This window comes from Salvelinus namaycush, chromosome 18 (genome assembly GCF_016432855.1).
Source record: "Salvelinus namaycush isolate Seneca chromosome 18, SaNama_1.0, whole genome shotgun sequence".
NCBI lineage: Eukaryota > Metazoa > Chordata > Actinopteri > Salmoniformes > Salmonidae > Salvelinus > Salvelinus namaycush.
Genome location: NC_052324.1, coordinates 9,779,359 through 9,804,609, shown reverse-complemented (window position 1 = coordinate 9,804,609; position 25,251 = coordinate 9,779,359). Strand labels below are relative to the sequence as shown.

Below are 25,251 nucleotides of genomic sequence, written 5' to 3'. Positions count from 1 at the left end.
GCGAGGGGTGCAGGCTCACCTGGGGTGACGCCAGAGTGCCCTGCCTGCTGCCTCAACCCCCAGAGGGACCAACCCGGCACTGACCAGCAGTGTGACCTCTGCGGCCACAGATGGTACACGTGAAAGCCCCTCCTCTGGCCTCCCTGAGCGCAGCACCTCCCAGCTCCATAGGCACCGGAGCGGTGGTGCTGGGAGAGGGAACCGACAGAGCCCTCTCTGGACGTCCGCGGGTGACCAGCAGGTTATCCAACCGAATGGACAGGTCCACCAGCTGGTCGAAGGTGAGGGTGGTATCCCTGCAGACCAACTCCCGACGGACATCCTTGCACAGGCTGCAGCGGTAGTGGTCGATAAGGGCCCTGTCGTTCCATCCCGCTCCGGCGGCTAGGGTCCGGAATTCCAGGGCGAACTCCTGGGCGCTTCTCGTCCCCTGCCTCAGGTGGAAGAGGCGTTCACCCACAGCTCTATCCTCGGGAGGGTGGTCAAAGACTGCACGGAAGCGGCGGGTGAACTCCTCGAAGTGGTCCAACGCCGCATCTCCTTCTCCCCACACGGCGTTAGCCCACTCCAGAGCTCTCCCCGAGAGGCACGAGATGAGGGCGGACACCCTCTCCCTTCCTGAGGGAGCCGGGTAATCGGTGGCCAGGTATAGGTCCAGCGGTAGTGGAAAGCCTGGCAGCGTGCCGCCGTCCCATCATATTCCCAGGGAAGGGCAAGACGCATCACACTGGGACCGGGTACAGGAGGGATGAGTAGTGGTAACCCCTGTACTCTCCCAGCGGTCCATGGTCTGGACGACGCGGTCCATTGCGGCGCCGAGATGTTGCAGCATCGCCGCATGCTCTCTGACGCGCTCCTCGACCCCTACAACCAGGGTACCTGCTCCTGCTGACTCCATGGTAGGTATGTAATTCTGTCAACAGTGTGCGCAACTGGTTAACTAAAGTCAGGTGCAGGAGAGCAGAGATGAGTGAACAGGCACACTTTATTTGGCAGAAGGAAAACAGTCCGACGCAACTGTGTAACGACACTCCCGCCAAAGGCAAAAGTGAATAGCGCACTCGTCACACAAATAATGTACAGCATACAATACCACGGGTTCCAAACAAGACCCGGTGAAAAACCAGCATGAAGCGTCACACATGACACGTAACGAACAATTACACACACAGACATGGAGGGAACAGATGATAATATACACGTAGAGTGATGAGGGGATGTAAAACAGGTGTGCGGAAAAACAAGACAAAACAAATGGAAAATGAAAGGTGGAGCGGCGATGGCTAGAAGACCGGCGACGGGCGGCGGGAGTCGTGACATGGGTAGAAGCCCTAATGGGTAGAAGCTACTGTGTGTGTGACTGTTTTCCCAGGTGATGTCATACCTGAGTTAGTTTCTGAGAAGATACCAGATGTCTTGAAGCAGATTGAGAGGCCCTTTGAATTAAATAAGATAAGTCATTGATTGTGCCTAAAATGCAATTAATGTAGGCTAAGACTGATTTGCAGGTAAATACAAAACAAACTTTTGTTTTTTAGGGGTTCAGATGTAGGTCTACTACACATGTCTGATTATTATTATTGCTTTATTGTATAGTTCAACTCTTTCAAGGTAATTGATCAGCTCAACCTCTGAATGACCTCTCTCTGATCCCACAGGAGATAGTTCAACTTGCCAAACATGCACTCCACAGGGCAACAAGTCTTGAAGAGTCAACATAACAAGCTCAACAGAATTCAAAGTGCTTTCAATGAACTAACATAGTGACAGTAATCATGTTGTTATTTTCAGTTGTTTTATTAGCTGTAGCATTGTATAGTAAGCTGTTATCAACCTTATTCAGATAAAATGATTACCTTATCCATTCAACAGTTTTATTACATTATCCAACTGATTCATCACATTATCCAGTTTTATTACATTACCCTATCAAATAAAACCATCACGGCAACTTTTGGAGTGCCTTACTGGAATTGAACCTGTAATAGTTCCACGTGTAAATGTACTGTTCAAAAACATATCCACGGTTTTGAGTATCACAAAGCCTATCATTTCATTGTCCATCACAGCAAGCGCTCCAGACTCTACCCGTGAGCAGAGGCTCTAGCAGAGATTTCTCTGTGAAGCACGCTGCTGCGTGCTGTCATCGGGCTAGGCGGGTGGATGCCCCACATGTAGGAGCAAGCAATCAACCCAATATCTGAGGGCAAAACACCGTTTGTTATGACTGAATGCGTCGGTGAAAAGCTACACAAACATTGTGGGATCTTATGACATACGTTGGTACTCAGATATAGGCCTGAATAATATCATTGGACGCATGCATAGAAATCGTGGATCATTTGGAAGAAATTGCACTGAAACGATGAGTTGCAGATGGGGGACAGAGCTGTGGGTAAGTAGAACCGCGGAAGCACGACCGAGTGATAGCGGCGCAAATATATTTGTTAATGAAACCTGTTTTAACTATTGCTTTAATTTGATGGACAACCTTTGATCTGTTCCGATACAAACGACATGTGGGTGGCATCGTCTTGCAACAAGGTTGCGAGCTTAAAGCTCCTGCTGCCATGATGCTTCTCTGCGCGTGCATGCAGCCTTTATTATCGGAGGCATAGTGGCCGATTCTATACTGGGTCGACTGTTAGACTACACGGTCGGCTACAGCATCTGATTTTACAGTCACGAATTAATATAGCCTACTTTTGTTTTTAACGACAAATCTATCCCGCCATACAGCCTACGTTAGAAGCAATAGGCTAGTTTTCAACATCCTACCCGATTAGCCTATTACAATCACTAAGCCATTGCAAATGGGGTCCATACTGTGCACGTACAGCTACATAGCGACTCTAGTAACGTTTCATTTGAAACGTTGCCCCCGAGAGCGGTGTTGTAGGCTACGCATTTGGGAATGGGTTTCCTCCGTTGTCTGCCTTAATTCACATTATAGCTGAAATAGCTATTAAAGCTAGAACAATGAATAACAGGGCCGGCAGGTTGAACGGATTCTCATACACTACGTTTTTTCCGCACATAGAAGGGCCTATTGCAAATATCAGAGAGAGTGACGTCTAAAATAATGCATGAAATATGTGTAACGTCGTGGCATTAGTTTTTGTTTGGAAATGGAAACAAGGCCTATAGTTGAAGAGGATTGTTTTTTTAATGTTATGCCTACAGGTGTGCACAAATAGGCTATGCGTTGCAGAGATGCAAACGTAACCCGCCACTACATATGTTAATTTGAGTTCACAACATATACTATTACACCTCACCAACTGAAAGTCAATAGTCTTATTGTATTCCCAATTTGTCTCCTGTAGTTTATGTTGTAGGCCCACATACAATGTGCATAAGTGTTAGCCCGCTGTTGCAACAGACATACTGTTTCAACAAAGACTGTTGTGGACTCTATCCCTCTCTAACTTAACCGTAATAGCTAATTTCTATACATTTTTCATAAACATTGCCTCTTGCCTGCCAAATTAATTAGGAAGAAAATACACATCAGAGGTGGTGTAACCTGGTCTAGTTACTGGATGTGAGTTTGGGAATTAACTTGAGGATATGGCTTTGTTTTGATCATATTATCTTATTATATCTTATTTTATTCTTAATCTCTTTTCTTATAGGACCAGTTTGACAACTTGGAAAAGCACACCCACTGGGGCATTGAGTTTGTGGAGAGGTATACAAAGTTTGTTAAAGAGAGATCTGAAATTGAAATCAGCTATGCAAAGCAAATCAGGTAAGGCCGGGAAAACATTACCCTCTTCCCATTTTGATTTTGCCATGTCTCTCATGGCTGAGGCGTTGCAGTATGAGAAGCCTACAGTACTACTAAAACATATGTTTCGGTATGTTTTGTTGATTTCAGTAACTTTGATAAAAGACTACAGAGCCTGCATCACCAATGTCATCCAAGTCATGCCACACTCAAGTGCAATGCATGTCATAAGGTGATGCTCACAAGTGACAAAATTATCTCTGGTATCCACATTTTCATATACATTTCAGACATGCATACACCAGGGCAAGAGGGTCCAGTGGTACATGTCAGCTGTCTCTCTACTGTATCACTGCACCGTCTTGTTCAGGTGGCTGTTGTAATTAAAGAGAATGCCTTCTCAATAACCCCGGGTTAAACAAAGGTAAAAATGAAATGGATGAATTTCAGCTCACTTCAAGGCAATCTTCTAAATTCGGAGGTGAATGTAGCCAGGCCTACCCAAAGGTGGTAGTTTATGTAGCAAGTAGCAACAAAGTGAAATGGATTAATACAGATACATACAGGCCTTTAACTACGTGCAACCGGAAGTGTAAGCCGGGTAGGCAACGCATTACCATGGTTACTAGGTTATCCACAGCAATGACCCACATTCGTTTTCTTCCAATGGTCTTGGGAGCTTCCCACTGTATAATATGGGGTTATTGCCAGACAGTGATAGTCTCTGACAGAGCAGTCCCCGGGGACAGTGGATGACTTGGATCACTGTCTGCCGTGCACTCACCAAGGAATACACAGCAGCAAATTCCTGCATGCATAATCATCAACCTTGTTTCTGGAGATCATATCAAGAGGTTTTCTGCCTCAGCAATAGTGCTGCGATCAGCTCTGAACTGGATTATTCATTGGGTGTGTTTTGTTCTCCAGCCAGTATCATTGATAATGGCACCATTTTAAGTTGCATATGAAGTGTTTTGTTAAATCGTGGTTTTTCATCACCAACCATAATAGATTTGATTTCTCTACATATGTTAGTTGATAGTACAGTTGATGTAGTATATTGATTAAGGCAACCTTAGACTAAACAAACCAGACTATGGAAAGCACGGATTGGACACTGAATGGAGGAATTAAGCCTTCAAAATGATGCAAAAAGCCCCAAAAGACAAGCAGGTGCTTAAAAAGACTAGAGAAAACGGACAGCTAGGGGCTTGTTAGTCATTTTATTTTCAAAGTGTTAACATGAATTTGGGCGTATGGGATTTGTGCCATGTGCTGTGGTGTCAGGATCCAGATTTGTCATGTGGCTGCAAGCAGACAAAAAGAGGCGGCTGGCGCGGCTGGCAATCTGCCTAGCAACACATCAGAATAGATGGTGTGGATCAGAGCACAGGGAGTGGAGGCTACCAGTGGAGGCTACCAGTCAGAGGGGGAGATTTTTTTTACCGCTGTGTCATTATTCTAGCCTCAGTTTCTGCTTACGATAGTCCACTCAGAGGATGTATAATTACAAATGTAATATTTATCTTTTTTCTTTCATAAGCGTCATTGTACAGAGAGTATGATGATATTTCAAGGTGAATCTTGCACATACCGTTATGCTTTCATAGTAAGTGTAGGCTCTATCTCCAGTTGGATGAATCATCCTGAGATTTACATTACAGCTAAGGGATGACTTCCTGATACTGCCCCTCTAATGCTGCTCTTTCTTGTCAAATCGCTCTGTTGATTTTAGAAATGTGTACATATGAGGCCCAGATGCAGAGGTACACAGAGGATTATCCATCAATCAGCTTGTACTTTTGATATCCTGTCGCTGGGCGTCCCTTTCCCATGAGTACACAAACATACAATATTTGTGTTTACACATCTCCCTCTGTATTTCTCCACAGTCCCTGATTTACAGTGTACTGCATGTTTTCCACGCCTGTACTGAAATGTGTTCCCATTCCCTAACAGAAACCTCTCTAAAAAATATCAGCCCAAGAAAAACTCAAGAGAGGAAGACGAATACAAGTGAGTGAAATGCATCAAGGATTAATGTTCACAATATCAGGTTGACCGTGTACATTAATGTGGCTATTATCTTTGTGATGATTCATTAGCTGATTTACCATCTCCACTCATTACCGGCTGTTAGTGGGTAAAAATAGCTGTTTTAGATTAACAAGGCTGCACTTTCATGGCTTGCAGCGAAACACTCCGTTTCTGCCCGGAGAAAACTGTGTAGCTAAAGCCAAGGGTTTTTCCACAAGGATTGTCTTTTCATCAAGACGTTGTCCTTCATCATATGTGCAAAGCAGTCGGACAGTTCCAAGACACATGAACAGAGTGACCTTTTGAAAGAAAATGTGAGACTTTTCTTAAGGCAAGGGAGGAAGCCTTTGAAGGAAGTAGTGCCGGATGAGGGCTTTATCCGTGTCTTATTTCCCCTCTTAGTCACGAAATCACAAAAATCTAATTCTATGTTTGTCCTATCGTTTAAAGACACTGTCGAAGTGGTCAGTAAATTATATAATTTGAATATTCACGGGAATATTCTCTCTTGATAAAGAAAGAGAACATAATAGTACCTATTAATTATTTCCTATGATAATAAATTTGACGCAAACATTCCTTACGATCGTCAGTAACAGTATTACATTAATACATTAATCTCAGTATGCGTAGTAATAAAGCTGTTGTTTTTGTATTTTTTTAAATGTTATTTAACTTGGGAAGTCAGTTAAGAACATATTCTTATTTACAATGACAGCCTACCGGGGAAGAGTGGGTTAACTGCCTTGTTCAGGGGTAGAACGACAGATTTGTACCTTGTCAGGTCGGGGATTCGATCCAGCAACCTTTCGGTTACTGGCCCAACGCTCTAACCACTAGGCTCCCTCCCGTTGTGATTAGAGTAATTAAATGTGAAATAAGTGAGTGTTCTTAAACACGTTTTGTGGTCACCTCTCGTCTTGTTACCAGGTATACGTCCTGTCGGGCCTTCCTGATGACCCTGAATGAGCTGAACGACTATGCGGGACAACACGAGGTCATCGCTGAGAATCTCACCACTCATATCATCTGTGAGCTGACACGCTACATCCAGGAGCTGAAAGCAGAGAGGAAATCGGTAAAAAGTCCCCTTTCCTGCTCACTTAGACATGAATTGTACTTTCCCAGATCATGCTCATTGGCGGCTCAAAACTATTTTGTGGCTAGACTACGCAGAGATTATTGATATCACATGATCTGAGCCAAACCAGCCAATCCCTGGTCAAACAGTGGCAGCTCGATGATTCCAAAAACATTTTTTTACATGTTTTATCCCCACTCTCAAAAATCAAATCAGCAAATGCAATTGCTGGAACAGATGCAAATATGTCATTGGTGATTGTCATTGCTCTGTACCACACAGCCAGGGATCAAGCTGAGAATCTGGTCTGATGTTGTTCACAATTGTATGCCGCCACATCCAATACATCCCAGGGATGGAACTGGGTCAAGTATCCAGGTCAATGGATTGGGAACATGTTGACCCTACTCCCCCCACCAATCCATAGTAGCCTCAACTATGGTGCTACTCATAAGTGTACCAGGTCTCTGTCTGGAGCTGGTGGCTGGAACTAATATGATGGGGGGGTGGAATGTACAACAGCTCTTTTCTCCCCCCCCCCACACATAGTTTTGTAAGGCGTTGGTTGTGGCCTTTTGTCTGACAGCATGTCTTTGACGATGGCTCAGCTCAGTGCCAGAAGAGTTAATAGTTCTTACTTTTATTTTAAAAAAGAAATTCTGGACGGCCGTTCATGTTGGATTGTTTTTATTTTGTAACGTGTAGTAGAGGTAGCTTTCATCGATAGCTCACTCCAATGTATGCTTTTTCATTCATTAAATTCCCAACCAGAACATGGTCTAAGTTAAATGAGGTCATGCAACCAGGCATTGAACATAAGCTTTGTACATCACATTAACACATTCATATTTACGGCTCCTATAATTTTAATTCAACTTAAATCAAAAGCAGAAGTGCCTTTGAGTCTTCATCTGTGAATTCCCTTGAAAGTCTTTTTATACGCTGTGAGCAGCATTGAATCAGTCAAGAATATGTACATCAGCAAGTCACAAGTTAGTTTAGTTTTGGCTCAGTAGATTTACTTCAATGCAAAGGCTAAGTAGCAGATGTTATGCCTTTTTGTTGTGTATATTGTGTGTTTTGTCTAGCTTTTTCATTCATCATAAGGAGTATCGTAAGAGCTGCCGTAAGAAATTTAGAAGTCTCTTGACTGTCTAGTTATAGATACTACATTGCTCAGAGTTCAAACCAGAAATGATTCTACTACTGTTTTAAGTGTTTTAACTTGTTGTTTTTTACTCAGCATTTCCATGATGGCCGCAGAGCTCAGCAACACATTGAGAATTCTTGGAAACAACTGGAATCCGTAAGTGTCGTCCCGATGAGTAGGTTTGAGTAATTGAAGAGATGAACGATATGCGACTGAACCATTCCAACTTGACATGTGAATTGCCTCTCCTCAGAGTAAACGGAGATTTGAGAGAGACTGCAAGGAGGCGGACCGAGCCCAGCAGTACTTTGACAAGATTGATGCTGACATCAATGTGACCAAAGCAGACGTCGAAAAAGTAAGTTATTGACTGACAATGGGTAGCGGTGTGTGTGGGTGCGTGTGTGTGTGCGTGGGTGGGTGGGTGACTGCGAGTGCCTTGCGTGCGCGCGCGTGTGTGTGTGTGTGTGTGTGTGTGTGTGTGTGTGTGTGTGTGTGTGTGTGTGTGTGTGTGTGTGTGTGTGTGTGTGTGTGTGTGTGTGTGTGTGTGTGTGTGTGTAAAAGTGCAGCTACTCTTAGTCACCACTCACCCACTCATTAAGCCGTAAGCATGGTTTGCGTGGCAACAGCTTCACTGACAAGAGAGTGCTGTGGCCCTGTTGGAAGTTGGGTTGGAGCCAAATATGAATCACTGCTGGTAGACAGTGGTACAGTGCTCCAGCTATGGGCTTTTCTCATTGTTCCCTCTAAATGTAATGCCTCAGATGGTAACCAAGCTGTGTTACTGTACCAGTGTACTGCTGATTCCAAAAACGGTACTATTATTTCAGTATTGATTGCAAAAAACAGTGATATTACTTTGACATGTTTATCAGGTATCCGATCTGTCCAATGTACTGTAGAAACAAAGGTAACTCAATGTACAGTAGTGTCAACATGCAACATCCCTGAGCTCAGGAAGTTTGAAATCAACATTGCCCTAGCTTTCTGCCAGTCGAAAGAACTTCCCTAGAATGTTGTTACTTAGATAAGTTTGGTATTTTAGACCTTAGAGTTTGATGATTCCTTACCCTGACAGTAGTCTAGAGACGGTAATCCACTGTTTAGAGTTTATTAAACAACCACTACTAATCCAGCTAATTTAAGACACCACTAACCAAAAATCTATGGGACAGATGGGGGGAAAATGTGCAAAAGGTTACAAATATCTGGCCAAATCACATTTAAGTAACTTCAAACCAGGTCATTGAGTTGATTTCAGTTCATTTGGCCATGATATTGTGACATTGCACGGTTGCCTGTATCTGTACAAAGATGCAAAAAGTTTGCAAACCTCCTCAGGCGCTATTGACTTCACGCTGTGAAATGTACCACCTACTGTACACAAGTCAAGAATCTCATGAAGCTAATATGAACTAAAATAAACAAAATCAAATAACCAAACTCTGTTTGGTTGTTTTGGAACCCCCCCCCCAACAAAAAAATGTGTCAGTAAATAGAAAGTGACATATCATTTGAAAGCGACAGCCCTTGTCTGTTTGTAAATCAAACTCAAGTCTTACTGCTGACAATGTCATAAGAATCCCCCCCCCACCACCCCTCCATAAAGGGCATAAATCATGCGGTATGGTCATATTCATAGAGTATGCAATGTGGGTCATGTCACCAAAAATGCAAACATGTAATATGCATGGAAAGAATACACCCAGATGGCCATTGTACAGCAATGAATTTCCTTCTCGATCCACATTACCTTGTACGCATCCTCCACATGGGCCATGGATCTACTCGTTTACAATAGGAAAAGAAGTTAGAAATGTCCTCAACTGTCTGTGTCTTATTTAAAAATCTCGATAACTTGAAAGCCATGATTGCGAGGGCAATTTTAAGATGTCAGGCTTGAAAATCCGTTCAGCGATTCTACCCAAACCAGACCAAGCGACGTCTTGTGATCTCCAAATGCTAGTAGATGAACTGGCAATCGGAAAGGGGATTTACACCAGTGGATAGGTAGAGACTTCAGCTTTCTCCTCATACAGTGCATTAGAAAAGTATTCAGATCCCTTGACGTTTTCCACATTTTGTTACGGTAGAGTCTTATTCTAAAATGGATTCAATTGTTTTTTCCCCTCATCATGCAAATTTATAAAAACAAACAAAAAAATAAATATCATATTTACATAAGTATTCAGACCCTGTATTCAATACTTTGTTTAAGCACCTTTGGCAGCGATTACAGCCTTGAGCGTTCTTGGGTATGACGCTACAAGCTTGGCACACCTGTATTTGGGGAGTTTCTCACATTCTTCTCTGCAGATCCTCTCAAGCTCTGTCAGGTTGGAGCTTCGCTGCACAGCTATTTTCAGGTCTCTCCAGAGATGTTTGATGGGGTTCAAATCCGGGCTCTGGCTGGGCCACTCAAGGAAATTCAGAGACTTGTACCAAAGCCACTCCTGCGTTGTCTTGGCTGTGTGCTTAGGGTTGTTGTCCTGTTGGAAGGTGAACTTTTGCCCCAGTCTGAGGTCCTGAGCACTCCGGAGCAGGTTTTCATCAAGAATCTCTCTGTACTTTGCGCCGTTCATATTTACCTCGATTCTGACTAGTCTCCCAGTCCCTGCAGCTGAAAAACATCCCCACAGCATAATGCTGCCACCACCATGCTTCACCGTAGCATAGGGGTGGTGCCAGGTTTCCTCCAGACATGACACTTAGCATTCAGGCCAAAGAGTTCAATCTTGGTTTCATCAGACCAGATAATCTTGTTTCTCATGGTCTGAGAGTCCTTTAGGTTCCTTTTGGCAAACTCCAAGCCGGCTGTCATGTGCCTTTTACTGAGGTGTGGCTTCTGTCTGGCCACTCTACCATAAAGGCATGATTGGTGGAGTGCTGCAGAGATTTGAGTCCTTCTGGAAGGTTCTCCCATCTCCACAGAGGAGATGGGAGGAGCTCTATCAGAGTGACCATCGGGTTCTTGTTCACCTCCCTGTCCAAGGCCCTTTTCCCCGATTGCTCAGTTTGGCCGAGCGGCCAGCTCTAGGAAGGGTCTTGGTGGTTACAGACTTCTTCCATTTAAGAATGATGGATGCCACTGTGTTCTTAGGGACATTCAATGCTGCAGAAATGTTTTGTTACCCTTCCCCAGACCTGTGCCTCGACACAATCCTGTCTCGAAATTCTAAGGTCAATTCCTTCGACCTCATGGCTTGTTTTTTTGCTCTGACATGCACTGTCAACTGTGGGATCTTGTATAGACAGGCGTGTGCTTTTCCAAATCATGTCCAATCAATTGAATATACCACAGGTGGAGTCCAATCAAGTTATAGAAACATCTCAAGGATAATCAATGGAAACAGGATGCACCTGAGCTCAATTTCGAGTCTCATAGCAAAGGGTCTGAATACTAATGTAAATGTGGTATTTCAGTTTTACATTTTTAATAAATTTGCACAAATTTCTAAACCTGTTTTTGCTTTGTCATTATGGGGTATTGTGTGTAGATTAATGAGGTAAAAATTGTATTTAATCAATTTTAGAATAAGGCTGTAAAGTAACAAAATGTGTAAAAATCTGTAAATTCTTCCCGAATGCACTGTAACCGCTATGCTCCTTACAGTTCAAGCCTTTTTGCAGTCTAGTAATTCATTCAGTACATAAATAATCATTTAAAAAAAATACTTTCACATAATTAGAACGTCTAAAACCTGCCTGTAGTGCTCTGAAACTAACTCAGTGTTTTTGTTTTCTAACATGTCTCAAAGCGGTGCTCTCTCAAGGTAGGTTTACGAGGTCTGTGAGGATCTGTCTCTGTGTTCAATGTATACCCATAGACATAACATTGTCTGTTTCACTCGGAGCGTCATTTCAAATTAAGATCTCCAAAGATCTTCTAAGGCTTGAAAGGGACACAGTTATGGTTTGGAATGGGTATTTACAGTAAGAAACTGCTGGGGTCAGGATTTCCAAATGATAATTTAGTGAAGACACATATAAACATATTCATATACAGTACCAGTCACAAGTTTGGACACAATGGTTTTTCTTTATTTTTTATAAATGTCTACATTGTATAATAATAGTGAAGACATAAACTATATAATAACACATATAGAATCATGAAATATATATTTTATATTTGAGATTCTGCAAAGTAGCCACCCTTAGCCTTGATGACAGCTTTGCACACTCTTGGCATTTTCTCAACCAACTTCATGAGGTAGTCACCTGGAATGCATTTTTATTTACAGGTGTACCTTGTTAAAAGTTAATTTGAGGAATTTCTTTCCTTCGTAATGAGTTTGAACCAATCAGTTGGGTTGTGACAAGGTAGCGGTGGTATACAGAAGATAGACCTATTTGGTAAAAGTCCATATTATGGCAAGAACAGCTCAAATAAGCAAAGAGAAATGACAGTCCATCATTACTTTAAGACATGAAGGTCGGTCAATCTGGAAAATTTCAAGAACTTTGAAAGTTTCTTCAAGTGCGGTCGCAAAAACCATCAAGCGCTATGATGAAACTGGCTCTCATGAGGACCGCCACAGGAATGGAAGACCCAGAGTTCAAGTAACAGCCACATCTTAACATCAACTCTTCAGAGGAGACTACGTGAATCAGGCCTTCATGGTTGATTCACCAGTAAGAAGAAGATAATTGTTTGGGCCAAGAAACACGAGCAATGGACATTAGACCGGTGGAAATCTGTCCTTTGGTCTGATGAGTCCAAATTAGAGATTTTTGGTTCCAACCGCCGCGTCTTTGTGAGACACAGGGTAGGTTAATTGATGATCTCCGGATGTGTGGTTCCGACTGTGAAGCATGGAGGAGGTGGTGTGATGGTTTGCGGATGCTTTGCTGGTGACACTGTCGGTAGTTTATTTAGAATTCAAGGCACATTTAACCAGCATGGCTACAACAGCATTCTGCAACTATACGCCATCCCATCTGGTTTGCGCTTAGTGGGACTGTCATTTGTTTTTCAACAGGACAATGACACAACACACCTCCATGCTGTTTAAGGGATATTTAAACAAGAGGGAGAGTGATGGAGTGCTGCATTAGATGACTTGGCCCCCACAATCAACCGACGTCAACCCACTATTATTTTACAATGTAGAAAATAGTAAAAATAAAGAAAAACCCTTGAATGAGTTGGTGTGTCCCAACTTTTGACTCGTATTGTATACAGTGCTGTGAAAAAGTATTTGCCCACTTTCAGATTTTTGTCGAATTTTGCATCTTTTTTTACACTGAATGTTATTAGATTTTCAACCAAATCCTAATATTAGATAAAGGGAACCTGAGTCAATAAATACCACAACATTTGGATACTTATTTCATTTATTTAATAAACAATGCCCCTGTGTCATAAAGTAATTGCACCCTTACACTCAATAACTGGTTTTAACACCTTTTAGCTGCAATGACTGCAACCAAACACTTTTTGTAGTTGTTAAAGAGTCTCTCACATCGCTGTGGATGAACTTTGACCCACTCTTCCATGCAGTACTGCTTTAACTCAGCGACATTTGATTTCGAGCCTGAATTGCTCGTTTCAGGCCCTGTCACCACATCTTAGTAAGGTTTAGGTCTGGACTTTGAGTAGGCCTTTCCAAAACAATAAATGAGTTGCTTTTCAGCCATTCTGATGTAGACTTGCTTGTGTGTTTTGGATCAGTGGGAAGAACCAAACACTGCACTCCACGGAAAGAATCTCATACCAACAGTCAAGCATGGTGGTGGTAGTATGATGCTTTGGGGATGTTTTCCTGCCTCAGGACCAGGATGACTTGCCATCATTGAAGGAACCATGAATTCTGATCCGTATCAGAGAATTCTAAAGGAGGCCATCCGCCAGGCCATCCGTCTGTGAGCTGAAGCGCAGCTGAGTCATGCAGCAAGACAATGATCCAGAACACACAAGCAAGTCTACGTCAGAATGGCTTAAAAGCAACACATTTTAATTTTTAGAATGGCATTGTAGCAGGACCTCAAACAAGCAGTTCATGCTTGAAAACCTTCAAATGTCGCTGAGTTAAAGCAGTTCTGCATGGAAGAGTGGGCCAAAATTCCTCTAAAGTGACGTAAGAGACTGATCATGAACTACAGGAAGAATTTGGGGTGGCAGGGTAGCCTAGTGGTTAGAGCGTTGGTCTAGTAACCGAGAGGTTGCAAGTTCAAATCCCTGAGCTGACAGGGTACAAATCTGTCATTCTGCCCCTGAACAAGGCAGTTAACCCACTGTTCCTAGGCCGTAATTGAAAATAAGAATTTGATCTTAACTGACTTGGTTGGTTGCAGCTAAAGGTGGTTATTGAGTGTAAGGGGGCAAAAATAGAGAAAATCAGAAAGGGGGAACTACTTTTTCATGGCACTGTACACAAATAACAAATATAGACACAAATAAAATGCATAATTGCTGAGATTGTAATCTCTCGTGGACAGATATACGTAAATATAACTGATACCCTAGAATCTGTCTGGAAGGAGTGGGATGGGTGGGATAACGAGCAGCAGTAGTTCCAGTGTTTGTGTTTTTCATCACAGGTTATTTGCACACATCACGATTTCACAGGTGCTATCATCTTTGGAATTTCGGAAGAGGAGGGCACATTCGGCCCGTAACTTGCAAAGAGAGCGAGTGGAGCTCTTCATTCCCGTTCCCTTCCTCGTTCTAGCATCTCTTCATCTTTTCATCTCTTCTCTTAACATGTATGGAACCGGAATTTATTCGAGTAGCTGACCAATTACATGAGATTTTAGTTCAGGGTTAACCCGAGATAATTAAGATTGCAACGAATACTGTTAGGCATACAAAATGTTACCCTTCAGTTTTGTGGTGTTATGAAGACAGTCTTCAACTGTCTGCTGAAACAGCATCTAGACCTTGTCCTGTCAGTGTACAGTGTGTCTCAGTGCTCATATTGTATGTTTGTGGGTTATGTGCATGCAAAAGGAGCCCTTTTGTCTTTTTCTTTTGTTCTTGTTGTTGTTTGTTATGGTCGATGTTTCCATCATTTTGTCATTGTAAACATTCAACGTGGATTGCGGTGTCGCATTACGTGACACTAACCAATACTTTTGACTTCCCCCACCCCCAAAATGTTTTTTTCTTATAGTTTTGTGAAGAATCATCCGGATGTTGTTATGCGTGTTAACGCGAAATGTGCTTTGTTAGAGTTCTGTTGATCTTTGAAGGGTTTACTTGTTGGTGTGTGAATCGTTAATCCATCTCTGAACCTCCTCTTTGTATACAGGCCAGACAGCAGGCCCAGTTGAAACACCAAGTGGCAGAGGACAGCAAGAATGAATACCTCACCTACCTGCAGAAGTTTAACAAGGAGCAGAATGAACATTATTATAGCCTTATACCTCACATCTTTCAGGTATTTAACCTCACTCACAGTACTAATTGATTGGTTTTATATACAGTGCCTTCAGAAAGTATTCACACCCCTTTACTTTGTCCACATTTTGTTGTGTTACAGCCTGAATTTAAAATTGATCAAATTTCAATTTTGTGTCACTGATCTATACACAATACCCCATAATGTCAAAGTAGAATTTCTGAGTCAATACGTATTCAACCGCTTTGTTATGTCAAGCCTAAATAAGTTCAGGAGTAAAAGTTAGCTTAACGAATCACATCATAAATTGCATGGACTCATTCGGTTTTCAAAAATAGTCGTTAACATGATTTTTGAGTGACTACCCCATCTCTGTACCCCACATGTACAATTATCTGTAAGGTCCCTGAATCGAGTAGTGAAATTCAACCACAGATTCAACCACAAAGACCAGGAGGTTTTTTAATGTATCGCAAAAAAGACAGCCTGAATTTAGCCTGAATTTATTGGTTTGTAGATCCTAACTCAGTTGTCAGAGAGGAAGGAAACCGCTCATGGATTTCACCGTGAGGACAATTGTGATTTTAAAACAGTTACAGAGTTTTATGGTTGTGATATGAGAACTGAGGATAAATCAACAACAGTGTAGTTACTCCGCAATACTAACTTACATGACAGAGTGAAAAGAAGGAAACCTGTACACAATAAAAGTATTCCTAAACGTGCATCCTGTTTGCAACAATGCACTTATGTAATACTGCAAAAAATGTGCTGAATACAAAGTGTTATGTTTGGGCAAATCCGACACAACACAGCATTGCCAACCACTCTTCATATTTTCAAGCATGGTGGGGCTGCATCATGTTATTGGTATGCTTGTCATCAGAAAGGACTAGCGAGTTTTTTAGGATAGAAATAAACTGAATACAGCTATAAGCACAGGCACATCCTTGAGGAAAACCTGGTCCAGTCTGTTTTCCAACAGACACTGGGAGACAAATTAACTTTTCAGCAGGACAATAATCTAATACACAAGGCCAAATCTATACTGAAGTTGCATACCAAAACAACATTTAATCTTCCTGAGTGGCCTAGTTACAGTTTCAACATAAATTGACTTGAACATTTATTGCAAGACTTGAAGATGGCTGTCTAGCAATGATTGACAACCAACTTCACAAGCTGGAAGACATTTTAAAAGAATATTGGCAAATATACACTGAACAAAAATATAAACGCAACATGTAAAGCAGGGATGCACGACACATCAGTAAGCATATCGGAATCGGACGATATTAACTAAAAATGCCAACATTGGCATCGGCCCATGCCTAGTTTAACGCCGATGTGCAAAACCGATGTCAAAGCTGAGGTGCATATCTATATAACGTAGGTAGATGATGTAATGACGAAAAATATAGCCCTACACTGAACAAAATCAGAATAATACTAAGCATGCCAACAACTTAACAAGTTCAAGTCGAGCAGTCATTTGAAAGAGTAAGAACATTTCAGCGAGACAACTCAAAGGCGAAATCCATTAACGCTAAGATAATGGAATTCAATCAACCGTTCTCTGTCGTGGATGATGTTGGCTTTTGCTAACTGGTCGAGCACCTCGAGCCCCGGTACACACTACCAAGTAGGCACTATTTTTCAGATGTTGCTCTACCGGAGTTACACAGCATTGTTGAAATGCACGAACTACTTGCTATGGGCGTCACTGCTATTAGCTTCACGACTGCGATGTCAGCCACAGTGGGTCAACGAGGATTTTGTACTGCTTCATACTGCTTGACATGTATGATCATACTGCTTGACATGTATGATTAAATCCTGGTTGAGAATGAACAACTGAGCAACAAAACAGCACAGCAAGTAAGTGAAAGAAATAGGTTTTGATTATGTTTTACTGGTAATGGGGACATACGTAAATGCCAACAAAATAACTTTTTGGTCAGTGTGTGTGGGTGTGTGTGTGCATTTCAACTATTTAACTTTACTAGAATGCTTAAAAGGCCGCTAATTATTACAAATATCGGTTATCTGTCTCGTTTTTTGTGGGGGCAAGGAAATATCAGATATCGGTATCGGCCAAAAATGTAATATTGGTGCATCCCTAATTTAAAGTGTTGGTCCCATGTTCCATGAGCTGAAATATAAGATCCCAGAAATGTTCCATATGCACAAAAAGTGTATTTCTCAAAAATGTTGTGCATAAATTAGTTTATATCCCTGAGGGTGAGCATTTCTTCTTTGCCAAGATAATCCATCCACCTGACAGGTGTGGCATATCAAGAAGCTGACTAAACAGCATGATCATTACACAGGTGCACCTTGTGCTGGGGACAATAAAAGGCCACTCTAAAATGTGCAGTTTTGTCATACAACGCAATGCCACAGATGCCTCATGTTTTGAGGGAGCATGCAATTGGCATGCTGACTGCAGGAATGTCCACCAGAGCTGTTGCCAGCGAATTTAATGTTAATTTCTCTACCATAAGCCACCTCCAACATTGTTTTAGAGAATTTGGCAGTACGTCCTACTGGCCTCCGCAGACCACGTGACCACAACCGCAGACCACGTGTATGGCGTTGTGTGGGCGGGCGAGTGCCCCATGGTGGCGGTGGGGTTATGGTATGGGCAAGCATAAACTACGGACAATATTCCATTTTATCGATGGCAATTTGAATGCACAGAGATACCGTGATGAGATCCTGTGAGGCCAATTTTATAGTATCTGTGACCAACAGATGCATATCTGTATCCCAATCATGTGGAATCCATAGATTAGGTCCTGATGAATTTATTTCAATTGACTGATTTCCTTATATGAACTGTAACTCAGTAAAATCTTTGAAATTGTTGCATGTTGCATTTAGGTGATTCTATCATGTAACGACCCAGGGGTGTGAATATGGGGTGACTCAGGGGTGTGAATATCTAAATGACATATTTCTGTATTTCATTTTAAATAAATATTTGGGGGAAAATTCAAAAAACATGTTTGCACTTTGTCATTATGGGGTATTGTGTGTAGATTAGTGAGAAAAATATATTGACGCAATTTTGAATTCAGGCATTAACAAAATGTGTAATAAGTCCGTGGGTATGAATACTTTCTGAAGGAACTGTAGTTATACAGTAGCACTTGCAGGCACTCAAAGTGCTTCAGGGAGAAACATTATTCACCAGTACTCACATCCACCCTATTTACAATATAACTGATGTGTATGTGATTAGCAACTCATCATTCCATTTGAAGGCACAGTAATCAAATGTTCTCTTTGTTGCAGAAAATACAGGAGATGGAGGAGAAAAAGATCGAGAAAGTGGGAGAGTCTATGAAGACTTACGCAGAGGTCAATCGGAAAGTGTTACCTATTGTCAGCAAATGTTTAGATGGCATGACCAATGCAGCAGCATCCATCGAGCCAACAACGGTGAGTAGCCTAGCGCGTGTGCATAACATGGCTCTTGCTATGTACAGTCGTTTTACATAGTGACAAACTGTGTGGAACGTGCACAGACTAAATCTGTTATACGTTTGTGACATTATTTGACCGGATTTCTATTCCAAAGTGTGGAGAGAATGTGATTGCAGTCATCCATTGTTCTATTCGCTGAAGCAGTAAAGGGTTAGCAGCCCATAGGAGGACATCAATTATTCACACCTTCAGAACGCTTACTTTGGCACTTTATTAATGGTCTCCCACTTTCACATTAATGAGAATTGTTGCTATGCAAAGTCGCATACAGGCGTCGTTGGGTGTTTTCACCGATAGTGACAGCGGACTCACCGATAATGACAGTTTTATCCTATATCTCAAAGGAATCAAGATGTTGGGCATTCATTGATATATGCCTTACTGGTGTTAAAAATAAATGCTTTAGTATGGACTGTATAAAGTGTCTCAGACCAAGAGTGTTGATCTACAATCAGGTCCCCCTGGCTTTTGATTATAACTAAGGTAAAGCTGATCCTAGATCAGCACTCCTACTCTGAGATGCTTTCTGTGGTGAGTTTCAAGAGCCATGCGCTTGAAAGGGGAGTTTAGGTCGATTCCACTTCAGCGGGAGCAGAAAAGATTTTTGGTATCTAAGATTGTTCTGGCAATTCTCACAAGAAGGATGTTTCACATGCTTTTTACATATGTATCACAAAACATTTTCAAAAAAAATCATGATGAGTGGCAGTTTTAGGCCTTTTTTAGACCTAAACACAACTTGATACATGCTCTAACATATGGAGAGGGCATGTATGTCTAGATAAATCCCCAGCAGAAGGAGTTCCTGTTGAATAAATGAATGTGAACATTTGTATTTCAGAACCTAGACATACTCCTTTAAGAGCACACTAAAAGGAGTATAATGACACCAAGGTGTTGCCTGTATCATGTACACTTCACAGATCATAAGGTCTTACAGGAGGCAAGTTTAGGTCTAAAAAGGGCCTAAAATTGCCACTTTCATCATAATGTTGGTTTGTGATGCAAATGTAAAAAGTATTTCAAATCCCATGAAGTTTCTATGTGAGAATTGCCAGAACAATCTGAGATACCAAAAATATTTCCTGCTCCCGCTGGCGTGGAATCGCCCTTTTACATGTCGTAGTTTTGACGTTGGCTTTCGAGAGGAATACTTCCACTTTAAAGTGCAAATTATTTTCTTCTATTTGGTTCAGTTCGGTGCCTTCAAGCTGAAATACATATGGTGAATATTCATAATATACCATCTATTATACATGAATTAAATCACTTCCCCCAACAGGATACCAAGCAGGTGGTGGAATCCTTCAAGTCTGGCTTCGAGCCACCTGGCGACGTAGAAGTTGAGGACTATAGTCTGTCTATGAGGCGGACCGTGTCAGAGTCCAGCTATCTGAACTCGCGGGGGGAGGGCAAGCCCAGCCGCAGCAACAGCAGGGGCAAACTATGGCCTTTCAAGAGAAACAAGGTAAGAACAACACCTTCAGTCCACAATACTGCCCTCTACCTACTGTACTGTAATAGCCAGGGCCAAGTTCGGCAGGGCACCGCGTTGTGGAAGGTTCAGACAGAAATACATGTTGTAGATAGAGCACACGTCTCTCTGACATGAAGAATAAGGAATCCTGTCCGCTCTCTTCATTACATTTCTATCTGATAATGTTCCACAATGTGAACTGAACGGGGCACAGGTGTCTGCCTAAACTGGAGAGTGTACATCTTTGTAATATGAAATAAATGCTTATTTGGAAGCACGATTTATCTAAACGTTCAACTCGTGCTGGACACAGTGTTCTCTCGTCGTCACACAATAACATGCTCATACTCTGTACATGCTCTTTTAATCACTGCTGTCTTAAGTGTTAGTAACCAGATTCTTTCTGTTGTCCTTCGTTTCATTATTATTATTATTTTAAATAATTTCTGTGTGTTCATTTTCCTAATTTCTTTGTTGTTTTGTTCCATACCGCTCCATGACCCTTACCCATAGCTCATGTCTTTGTTAGCTTCCCCACGCCAACCACCTCCTCCCCCCCCTACCTCCCCATCACCCGGTGCCGTGCCCAACGGCCCCAAGTCTCCCCAGCAGCCCAAGGAGCCCCTCTCCCACCGCCTCAATGAGTTCATGACCTCCAAACATAAAATGCAATGTTTAAGGAGTCTGACACGCGGGGTAAGTTGATTTTGTACGGGCAGATTGACTCTTAAGCCATTGATGTGGTGACTATGGGCTACTGATAGTGGCTCCTACTATTGCTCATTCCCTTTGAATGGGATCCGTCCGAGCCTACTACCTACAGACAATAATTAGAAAATTGTGTGTATTCTGGCACTGTGTTCTTTTCCAATCTACGAATGGTGTGTATTCATTGTGTTCATTGTTTAACATTTGTTCATACTGTAGGTGGATAAAATATAATGCTGCCAATGGTGAATGAACTGTTCAGACTGACATGGCATCTATCTTAATATCCACAACCCTTCATTGCTGCTTGTGCTTGTACAGTTTCATACTTCCGTCTCAAAGTTTCAAACATATGTTGACATTGTGTCTTTTTTCGTCCCATTGTCTCCCCTCACTTGGAAAGCTTTCTCTCAAGCTGGTAAGCATGACTGTTTTCCTAACTCTTCAGATTGGTTGATGACTATATTGTTTTGTAGTGCACACATTACAGGTACAATCTAGATCACTCTAGAGGAAAATTGCTGAAGTGTGTACTTTCAACTGAATACGCTCAGGTCTCATTGTTGATGATAACAATATGAAGTCAATATAAAGACATTAAAAAACATATATAAAACAATATAAAGTCACTTCTCCATGGTGTTAGGCTTCTTTAATAGGATTATGTATGTCTGGGTGTTGATTTGTTTGTTTGGTGGTTTGTTTGTTTTCCCATAGGGTTCTGGCCCTGAAGATTGTAGTCACCTGCCTCCTGAACAGAGGAGGAAGAAGCTCCAGGCCAAAATCAATGACATTAACAAGGAGCTACAAAAAGAGGTGGATCAGAGGTAGAGTAAATGTGTGAAAGTCAAATTGTGTATCTATATGAGAAGTTTTAAACTAATTCTGGTCTATTTAAAAATGGAACAACTCTTCAGTATGAATGCCTGTTCATTCTGAATGTGACAAGCTGTCCATTTTATATTGTAGGGATGCTCTGACTAAAATGAAGGACGTGTACGTAAAGAACCCACACATGGGGGACCCCAACAGTGTGGACTCACGATTAGAGGAGATCGGACAAAATATTGACAAGTTAGAACTGGATTCAAGGAAATATGAAGTAAGTTGAACTGTTACACAAGATTTATGTCAATGCTGGTTAGATATTTAATGTTTGCCAGAGTATGGTCTAGTGGTAATGCTGCCAACTGCAGGCTCCAGACTAAAATCTGGGTTTGAATCCCTTGTCTGACACGTTCACCGCTGTCTATCCCCTGATCTGTCTCTCTTTCTCATTCCCGATCTCTATCAAAAATATCCCACATGGAGCTAGTTTATGTACAAATCGAGTTGAGTCGAAACCTTTTGATGTCTGTCCACAGGCCTGGCTGCTGGAGGTGGAGACAAGGTTTGCAGAGAAGAGTGACCCACACAGACGGCAAAGTGGATTATACGACTCCAACGCTACTACACCTGTCAACAACAACTGTGCACCTGTCAACCGAGAGAGGTAGAACAAATGTGTACATTACTATAGCTCAGAATCAGTGGACCAGCAAACTGAAAAACCACAACCAAACCTCGCACTAGCTAGCTAACAATGTGTGTCACAACAGAGAACTATATGATTTGACTGAAACTTCTTTGGGGGCTTGTTGCACATGATTTATTATGCTCTAAATAAAACTAACGAGGACTGTCTATTGACTCAATGTATGCTTTTTAACACGGCTTTAAATGTATGGGTTTATGGATTTGACACACGTCTCACCAGGGCCATATAGGCAACTTTTTACGATATGATATTTGGGTTTGCACATACAATATCCATGTTGTTGGTCTTTAACTGTTTGTCGTCTTTATGCGCTTAGCCCGGACGGAAGCTACACAGAGGATCATAGCACAGAGCATCACCTCAAATCTCGGAGCACCGACTTTGATGATGACTTTGATGACGAGGACCCACTCCCCACTATCGGAACCTGTAAATCGCTCTACCCTTTCGAAGGTACGCCAATGCCCCCTCTGAAAATACGTGTTGTTGTTAGATTGGGGTTTGTTGTACTGTTCAGAACATGTCTCACCTGGTTCAAATAACAGGGAAGGGGCTTCTTCCGTCATGTACAGTTCATGTACAGTTGGGTTAAAACATTTCCCTGCAGGTAAGAATAAAGTGCTGTAAAGAGGATATGACTCATTGAGGCGTATTCTGAAATTTCACCTATGTATGCCATTTACATACAGTTTTGAAGTCGGAAGTTTACATACACTTAGGTTGGAGTCATTAAAACTCGTTTTTCAACCATTCCACACATTTCTTGTTAACAAACTATAATTTTGGCAAGTCGGTTAGGACATCTACTTTGTGCATGACACAAGTAATTTTTCCAACAATTGTTTATAGACAGATTATTTCACATATAATTCACTGTATCACAAATCCGGTGGGTCAGAAGTTCACATACACTAAGTTGACTGTGCCTTTAAACAAGTTGGAAAATTACAGAAAATGATGTCATGGCTTTAGAAGCTTCTGATAGGCTAATTGACATCATTTGAGTCAATTGGAGTTGTACCTGTGGATGTATTTCAAGGCCTACCTTCAAACTCAGTGCCTCTTTGCTTGACATCATGGGGAAATCAGCCAAGACCTCAGAAGAAAAATTGGTTTATCCTTGGGAGCAATTTCCAAATGCCTGAAGGTACCACGTTCATCTTCACCATGGGACCACACAGCCGTCATACAACTCAGGAAGACGACGCATTCTGTCTCCTAGAGATGAACGTACTTTGGTGCAAAAAGTGCAACTCGATCCCAGAACAACAGCAAAGGGCCTTGTGAAGATGCTGGAGGAAACAGGTACAACGTATCTATATCCACAGTAACAAAGATTGTACTTTCTGGAGAAATGTCCTCTGTGTTGATGAAACAAAAATAGAACTGTTTGGCCATAATGACCATCGTTATGTTTGGAGGAAAAAGGGGAAGGCTTGCAAGCCGAAGAACACCATCCCATCCGTGAAGCACGGGGGTGGCAGCATCATGTTGTGGGGGTGCTTTGCTGCAGGAGGGACTGGTGGACTTCACAAAATAGATGGCATCATGATGGAGGATAATTATGTGGAAGCAACATCTCAAGATATCAGTCAGGAAGTTAAAGCTTGGTTGCAAATGGGTCTTCCAAATGGACAATGACCCCAAGCATACTTCCAAAGTTATGGCAAAATGGCTTAAGGACAACAAAGTCAAGGTATTGGAGTGGCCATCACAAAGCCCTGACCTCAATCCTATATACATTTTGTGGGCAGAACTGAAAAAGCGTGTACAAGCAAGGAGGCCTACAAACCTGACTCAGTTACACCAGCTGTCAGGAGGAATGGGCCAAAATTCACCCAACTTATTGTGGGAATCTTGTGGAAGGCTAGCTGAAACATTTGACCCAAGTTAAACTATTTAAAGGCAATGCTACCAAATACTAATTGAGTGTATGTAAACGTCTGACCCACTGGGAATGTGATGAAAGAAATAAAAGCTGACAAATCATTCTCTACTATTATTCTGACATTTCACATTCTTAAAATAAAGTGGTGATCCTAACTGACCTAAAACAGGGAATTTTTAGTAGGATTAAATGTCATGAATTCTGAAAAACTGAGTTTAAATTTATTTGGCTAAGGTGTATGTAAACTTCCGACTTCAACTGTAGGTTATTGTTAGATGATTACTAACAAACTTGGTGCAGCATAGGCTTTTTGTGAACGTAACATTTTAACACACTCGACTGTAAAATAACAATGACTTGGCGTTTTACTTTCTTGTCTCTCCTTCTCAGGTCAGAACGAAGGCACCATTTCCATGGCCGAGGGGGAGCTGCTGTATGTCATCGAGGAGGATAAGGGTGACGGGTGGACGCGGGTGCGCAGGAACGAGGATGAAGAGGGATACGTACCCACATCTTACATCAAGGTCTTTTTCGACACAAATGCCAAAGGTGCTATGACATACATATAATTGTCATTTTATGAGATGGGCAATGGGTGGACAAACATAAAAAATCTCTTTGACATTTCAACCCCCCTGAAGTTTCCGAAATATCCAAGAATCATTTTTGAGACGGAACTCGCAGAACAACGGACTGTATTTACATTTGTACTTGTGCTTTTTACCTTCTACCATCTGGCACCCGTTCAAACTAATTTTGGAGAAGTCTTTGTTTGTGTGTATGAACAGGTGTGGATGTGTTAAGTTGTCAG

General features: G+C 41.9%; 1 protein-coding gene across 1 annotated transcript; it reads left to right on the top strand.

Moving 5' to 3' along the window:
• Window positions 1–2,320: 2,320 nt before the first annotated feature.
• On the top strand, window positions 2,321–25,009 carry LOC120062673 (formin-binding protein 1-like). The gene is made up of 15 exons (XM_039012720.1): window positions 2,321–2,395; window positions 3,636–3,751; window positions 5,690–5,746; window positions 6,698–6,845; window positions 8,092–8,154; window positions 8,252–8,356; window positions 15,252–15,380; window positions 18,639–18,785; window positions 20,113–20,298; window positions 20,821–21,007; window positions 21,749–21,842; window positions 21,985–22,117; window positions 22,380–22,507; window positions 22,869–23,005; window positions 24,831–25,009. The coding sequence occupies exons 1-15, from the start codon at window positions 2,321–2,323 to the stop codon at window positions 25,007–25,009; spliced, it is 1,884 nt and encodes a 627-aa protein (XP_038868648.1).
• The last annotated feature ends 242 nt before the right edge of the window (window positions 25,010–25,251 follow it).

Bases quoted from the DNA above. Each gene is read 5' to 3' on its own strand.
- LOC120062673 (XM_039012720.1), top strand. From the start codon at position 2,321: ATGCATAGAAATCGTGGATCATTTGGAAGAAATTGCACTGAAACGATG. The intron at 18,786-20,112 runs GTGAGTAGCCTA...TTCCCCCAACAG, and splicing joins CATCCATCGAGCCAACAACG to GATACCAAGCAGGTGGTGGA. The intron at 21,843-21,984 runs GTAGAGTAAATG...TTTATATTGTAG, and splicing joins CAAAAAGAGGTGGATCAGAG to GGATGCTCTGACTAAAATGA.